Below are 7,607 nucleotides of genomic sequence, written 5' to 3'. Positions count from 1 at the left end.
TGAGCCTTTTTTCACCCCTTCAAAAGAAACTAAAGTTTGCTTATAATAAAGCCACATGTGATCATACGTCAGTAGTGCTATACATGTAATAAAGATATCGACTAATTTTGTTCGTAGATTGATTAAACCTCTCTCCTGAAAAGTTATCATTCTGCAGATATGGCCTTATTGTACATAGGGTGCGAATTGAAATGCCTCAAAAAAAAGTTATAGTTGGTAGTTTATAAGGGGTCGTAATCGACCACTTTGATCAGGTTTTAATTGTGACTAGTGAGGTTCTAAATTCGAGTGTCCCATAGTGTAATTAACTTCGTAATCGTATTTTATAACCTTAAATGCCTAACGGAAACCGAAAAGTGATAAACCACTGGACAAAACCAAGATTATAAGTTTACTTATGCACGTGTACTAATTTGGCACCTATGCTGTAATAAGGTCATATCAGCATAATGACAACTCTCAGGAGAGAAATTTCACTTATACAAAATTTGTTATATTCGTATTATTTTTATATATAAGAAACTAACCGAACTAAGTTAAAAATGTGAACACGTATTTTTTATTAACAACGGTCGAACAACACAGAGAAGAATTCCTTCACTCTGACTAACAGACTCTTTCGAAGCAGCGACTGTTGCCACACCGGGGTCACCGCTTTTACCAACTGAGTTCTGATTTAGCAGGTCTTAAGAATTCCTCTATGTGCTTGTTGCAATTTGTATTGGGTGTAAACGGTTTTTATGCCGTCAGCGCCACTTGTGAGAAAAATATGAAAGTATTGAAAAAACATGGTAGTATGATTTTACTATACGTGATATTTAATAAAAAAAATAACGTAAAATTTTGTGCCAGATATCTTATAAACAAAATTATTATAAATGGCATATTTCAACTACATAGCTTAGTTTATAAAATATTGTTCTATGTATCAGTATTTGTGTTGATAACGTAAGTAAATAAAAATAAATTCCAGAAACTTTCGATAAAATTAACGTTATCAAAAAAACTTACGTTTGGTTTGAGGATACAGATTTAGCGTTCTCCATAATTTCCTAGGAGGTCTTATGTGAAACATTATGAATATTTTTTTTAATTTGAAAATCACAAATTGCGTTCACGCATATCGAAAAGATCAATGAACGTGCTTAGCACTTGTAGCAAACTTAAAACGAAACTACGAAACACGACATAATAATGTTTGTAACTTCAGATGGATGTTGAATGTTGCACATTTTTTTGCATACCTACTGGTCACATTTCGGATGCTTTTAGAAAATGTTGACAAACCATAAAGAAACACACTACATATACATAGACATAAATGCCATTTTCTGTTTTTATCTCCTCTGTAACAGGTATGTCATTGAGGACTGTGTCTCAGGACTTAGAAGACTGGAAAATAGCTGCCATACCTGTAACCCTGAAAAGTTGTCATTTTGCTTATGTGGCCTTATTACAACAATGGTGCGAATTAGGCCTTTCAAAAATTTTTATTGCAGTGTATAAATATATAATCAAACTTTATGATCAAATTATGAATTTAGTTTAATGAATTTAAATTTACATTTAAATAAACATTTCCTTCTTATTTACAAATGAATAATAGCATTCACTGGTTCCTTAGGTGTTTGATAATAAATAACAAATATTTTTTACTATATTTAAACAGAAGATTGTAAACCTTGGTGTAAATAAAATCCACTGATGACAAAGACATTAATAATTGTTTTTTCTGTACAAAACAGCTTAAAGATATTTTAAAATCTCAAGAAACAAAACAAATATATTGTTTAAAGACTATTTCGTGAAAATTTAAAACGAAGCGAATTTTTAAAACACGTGTGGTGTAACAAAAAAAGTAACAATACAACACAAATACATTTTATTGCACTTATAAACTAAATATGGAAAATCCATCAATATGGTACAATAGGCAGGCCTTATCTCCATTCTTTTCCAGGCAGCCTACGAGTTGCATAATCAATTTAAGAATAATAATATTTGGCAGAGGGTAGAAATGTGTGTTCAATTTGTTCACGAAAATTAGTACGTTTACTTAATGGTACGCAAAATTTCAACTTTTCGTTGTCTTGACCACAAAAAGCAAGTTTTTGTAGATAAATAAAATTTTTATGTCAAAAACAACTAGAAAATTCAACGGCATCATGCCTTAAACGAAATCATCCGTCGGGCTCAAGTTTCAGCAAATATTCCACGCATGTTGGAACCTCCAGGTCTCAGTCGATCAGATGGGAAAAGGCGACATAACTCTGGTGCCGTGGGAGAGGGGTAGGTGTCTCCAGTGGGATGCGACATGTGTTAGCACATTTGCAGCTTCGCATCTCAGTGGCACAGTGACTTCCGCTGGTGCAGCTGCTGAGACCGCTGCTCGCAAGAAACAAAACTAATATCGTAATTTGGTAAATCGCTACATTTTCGTTTAGCTCGCTGTTGAGACGGCGGCGGGTTGTTGGGGTAGCGATACAAAAAGTTTGTAGCGGAAATCGATGGCCGGCTAAGAGAGAGTGGAGATGACTCCCGCGCCGGTTGTTCTTGGCCCAAAGATTGTCCATGCTGTATGCGAGTAAATGCGGCTAGCATGACGGGCACGTTTGTACCGGGATCAGTTAGAGGCGTGATTTTTGACGAGTATGAGCACTGAACCATGTGATTTGTAATTTTTTTTGTAATATTAAAAAATGATATTGATAATTCAGAAACAAAAATCGCAGTATATTGGTGTTATCTATTCTATTTTTATATTGTCATATAACTCTCTTGTTTCTGTACTTCGTGCTCTCATTTGAATTAATTTTATTTTGGGGCGATAACTCCATCTGGTGTAGATATTTGTCAACATCAATTTGTATTAAAGTGTAGAGATTATTCTCCATTGTGCCAACCAAGTGATACTGGATGTTATTCAACCCGTCATGAGGGTAGTTAGCTATTGTGTGTTTGAGACGAGCACGGCTGAAAAAGAAACACTTGTGTCAACAACTTTGTTATTTGTATATTAATTAGCACGTACGCTTTGTCTCGTGTATAAGATATCCTTGTTAGTATGGCTGCCGTGGTATTGACGTATATTAACATAAATCTAATATTGTGTTCGCAATTACAATAATTTGTAAACCATTTTGAAATCCTGACTAAATGGGTCATCTTTGAATATGAAGTATTAAAGTTGTTTTTTTTGTTTTGTTTGTTTGATTTGTTTGATTTGTGCCTCCGATAAAAAAACAAAGCAAAAATTTGTAATGAGAGTACCTAAAAGTGTGGTTTAAGGGTACGGACGATTGTCAACATTTTCAAAAATATGTCTATTATCACAAAAGTAAGTGACATACATTTTTTATTTTATTTTTACCAGCACTGATATAAATTGACCTCTTGCCCGGTGCCTGCTTTACATCGAGTTTTGGGACACCCTGTATAGAAAACAGGGAGTGTATATTTTTCTTTGATTGTAAATTATTTGCTTCTCTTTAAAATAGCGGTGTATCTTTTTTAAAACACTGTCGTGATTACATAACTTTTATCACAACACAAGGTAGTTAATTTTGAAACGTCTACTAAAATATTTACAGTATATATTCGAAAGTGTAAACGCTTACATTTAATTGCACGCCACTCTACCTATGTAGATATTGTCACTACCACGGTAGCTATTATACTGAGGTAGATCTTCTGTCATAGTTGGTATGGTAACTATAGTAAAAATTAGTTCGTGTTGTTCTTGGCCAGTTTGAAGCTTGTTCGTATTTATTAGGCGGGCGGGCGTGTTACGTGTCGAAGATGTCTTTTTGTTATATGACGTACAGGTTAATTTGTAAAATACTATCAACCTCGCACGACTATATTAATAAATAACATCATAAACAATAACTTTTGCACAATGACTTTTATTAATTCATAAGATTTTACTTTCGTTCAAATAAATCGCTCTAAATAATAATTCTGCGCGATAGCGAAAAAAACAGCCTCCACCATCAAAACTATTTTCATGATTGACAGCAAACGGGAGGCGTTGCTAAGAATACATATCCAATAAAATGTCAGATAGCATAACAAAAACTTAATAGTTATTTGTTATGCAAGGTTGCAACGTTGTTGTTTGACGCGAGTACGTGTATTGAAACCTGAGTAATCGAAAGATTCCAAGAAAAAATTGAATCCTGAACGTAGCGAGGGTTTCAAGAGACGAGACGCAAAACAACTTTTCTGCAAAGCGAAACACACAACTTTTCACCTCACTGTACTGTCACTGTGTAAGAAAAATGGTTGATGAAAGAAATATTAGAAGTATAACAAATTATAAAAAAAAAAGTATAAAAAAGTTTATAAACAACATTAGTTATCGTCAATGTAATGTCAACAATGATAAGAATATATCGACGGATTTATATAAATAAATACTGTCCGATAAATCGCGTAGTTGAACGTGTCATTATATTTTTTTTGTCGAAAGAAAAAGTTAGGTACACCATAGTCCATCGTCAAGTTCGAATTTCAAAAACCTTTTCCACGCTAGCGTGGAATAAACGGTTTTGAGCAGATTTCTAATGAGAATGAAAGCCTTTCCGAGTTAGTGAGGTGAAAGTTTATTTTTGGTAAATTTATTATGTTTCAACATTGACTTACAAATAAATGGACGACGGGTCTAATACAAAAACCACGAGAAAAATGTCCCAAGTCAACCTATTCGAAATTTAAATTGTTATGTCATCGCAGTATCGCGCTGTCCGTAGAACAAATGAAGACTAAAGCGGAGTGTCGCGCTCTGTATACGATTTTAGCGCCTTACAAGTGCGGACACTTTTTAGCGCGGACCCGACGTCCATATAATTGTAAGTCAATGTGTTTCAACAACATTTATAATTTATGATGTTAGTAAAATAGTCCTACGATGTTGTTATTATTTTTTGCAAATAATCCTGTTTAAACAAAATTATGCACGGTACGGGTTCCAATACTGTTAACAATGTCAACTAAGCTACGTGCTGTTGAATGTATATGGAAAATATGTCGCGTTCATAAATTTGATTACGTTGCGGTGTTAAAATAAAATATATCCAACTTAGCAAGAACAGGTTTCCTCTTCACATGTGGTAGCATTATGTATCGAGCTATAGACTTTGAATATCGTGATATAAAGTAGCCCTTGTGTCTTAATCTGAAAAAATAAAATAAATTTAAATGTTTGCGACTAGCTGCCGCTACTGACCATTTAAGAAGGTAGAAGTCCAAGTCACATAATCTTTATTTCATAGGTAAGCAAATTGTACTTGACAACGTCACACTGATTAAACTCTACTGTTCTACTTTAGTAGAACTGCTAACTAAAACGCGGTGACAAAATATTTTTTTTACCTAAAGATTGACGCTTGATATATAATGTCAACTCTATATCGCTTGCGATAGGAATGGTTTAAAGTCCAAAGTGGCAAACCTTATGTACTCTTGACTGTACAACTTGGGTAGTATTAATGGGAGAGTAGCTTGTTTTGCTAAACTGAGAATAGTCATAGGAAATGAAGCTATTTTCCGGATTTAAATCGCGTATATTTGTTTTTTGAAACAAACCGACGTTTCCGGCCCTTTAGAGGTCTCATGGTCACGGTTGACTGAGGTGGTACAACCTTCAACCAGTTATGTCTAATATTGATGCAAACCACCCTGTAAAGGGCCCGAAACGTTGGTTTGTTTGAAGAAACAAATGTACGCGATTTAAATCCGGTAAATAGTTTCATTTCCTATGTGTAGCAATCGCGAAAACCTAAGAACTCGATATGAGAATAGTCGGTTACAATTGTTGTTTAAAAAAGTGTACCAAGAACCCAAGTTTCACACTTGTGTAATTATCGACTTAATTTTGTTATAATATATTTTTTACAAAAATTATTATTATTATTATTATTATTATTATATATACAGTTTTAGAATATTGAAAGAGTTTAATGATATTTCAACTATGCATTGTTAGGGCAAGTTCCGATAAGTCGAGCACGTTAATTAATTTTATCTGTTTTTAAAAGAGAATTTTGTGATCTATTTTTTGCTATTTAAAGCGGTTATTTGATAATTTGTCATTTAGGATGGCAATACTGCCATCTTACCTTTTCTGCCGCCAAGCAGTAATGTGAGCATTACTGCGGTCCGATTTTAAAGGGTAAGGCTCAACTCACACTGGCGCAGAGTTCAAGCATCGCGACGCGTCATGTTTTTCGCCTATAGCATATTCATCTATATTTTCCAATTATTAAGGTACAAATTTGTGTTTTGCAAATATGGAATCGAGCGGTGACGCGAGTCGACGCGCGGTGGAGTTGAAAAACAGGACACGACGCGATGCTTCGACTCTGCGCCAGTGTGAGTTGAGCCTAAGGGTGCTGGTGAAATTACAGGCACATGGGACTTGTCAACTTATGTCTCAAGGCGTCGGGCGAAGTGGCAGAGCCTCTCCGATCTTTGTGATTTGAGGTTCTGAGTGGCATAGAGTTTCTTGTTCATTCTTCTCAGAGGAATCTGAGAAGAATGAACGGTAGAGTTTAACCTGTGTGACGATTTCAAGTGTAATAATGCTTACCTATGAAATAAAGATTATTTTGATTTTGATTTGACTGCATCTGTTAGAGACAGGCGTGTCGCTTACCACCAGGCACTCGACTTGTTCATCCTGTTACTTATTATTATATAAAAAAATATATATATGCTCATTCGTAACGTAAGGCAGATTCCCCTGAGGAGAATGAGTAAGAAACTCTAGGGCTTGCTCTTTGTAAATGTACATTTCAACACATTTATCATTACAATATTTAATTTCAACATCTTAGATCGAGAATACTTGAAAGAGCTAAACAGGGTCACTGCCACGGATTTTTGTCATCCAAGTACGCAGAAACTGTATAGTAAACCTTTACTACAAAGTTTTTGTTTCACAGTAGTTTTAAACCACGTCAATGACAAATTTTGAGTATAAATCGGAATCTTATAGAAGCGTAATACATTACCCTTAAATGAATTTGAGACTTTATGAAGACGACTGTCAAGAACTAGTTTACTTTCTCTTTAGTTTGTTTAGTTTTTTCGTCAGCGAACTACAGCGCCGCCACCCTCAGTAAGCATGTCGAAAACGGTAGTCAAAACGAGAAAACAGATAGAAAGAACAAAACAATAAAAAGGTAATTTCAAAACATTCGACCGTAGACAACCGTCTGGCGTGGACGTGTGTCGCTAGTTACAGTGTTTTATTGATATTTTAATTTACAAGTAAACTGTGATTGGTTAAAGGTGTTAATTTCAATTCCTTATCACTCTTGTGGTGTTCTTACCTGAAGACACCTCCTTGTGGGACGTCCTAGAGTGAGACAAATCTATTTTGAAAACAACTCTGAAAAACGAATATTTTCGGGCCTGCTGAGTGGCTGGATTCGAACCATCGCCCCTGCGAGCGCGCTGTCGTCAGTTGGTCACTGTGCCGATGCGCCACGAAGTCATTGGAGGCAAGCGACGAAACTAAGGTACACCTTTCACTTTACCAACGTACCATTGCTACGAGCTACGCCGCACCACTGACGTCAATGCTACGGACGCTGTAGGCATCA

At 35.2% G+C, this 7,607-nt stretch overlaps 1 protein-coding gene across 4 annotated transcripts in view; it reads right to left on the bottom strand.

Moving 5' to 3' along the window:
* Positions 1 to 1,939: 1,939 nt before the first annotated feature.
* LOC113231253 (beta-1,4-N-acetylgalactosaminyltransferase bre-4-like) overlaps positions 1,940 to 7,607 on the bottom strand; it is a 29,588-nt gene continuing 23,920 nt past the window's right edge. For 3 of the 4 annotated variants that reach the window (XM_026465487.1, XM_026465484.1, XM_026465486.1), the window contains exon 8: positions 1,940 to 2,973. In XM_026465487.1, the coding sequence (XP_026321272.1) occupies positions 2,766 to 2,973 (208 nt within the window). In that variant the 3' untranslated portion in view covers positions 1,940 to 2,765. Of the gene's footprint in view, positions 2,974 to 5,080; positions 5,177 to 7,607 lie in introns of all 4 variants that reach the window. The other variant, XM_026465485.1, reaches the window with a different exon arrangement.

The sequence above is a fragment of the Hyposmocoma kahamanoa genome, unplaced genomic scaffold (genome assembly GCF_003589595.1).
Source record: "Hyposmocoma kahamanoa isolate Upper Pololo Valley unplaced genomic scaffold, ASM358959v1 65, whole genome shotgun sequence".
NCBI classification, from domain to species: Eukaryota; Metazoa; Arthropoda; class Insecta; order Lepidoptera; family Cosmopterigidae; genus Hyposmocoma; species Hyposmocoma kahamanoa.
The sequence above is the reverse complement of the archived record's forward strand: the minus strand, read 5'-3'. Positions and strand labels throughout refer to the sequence as shown.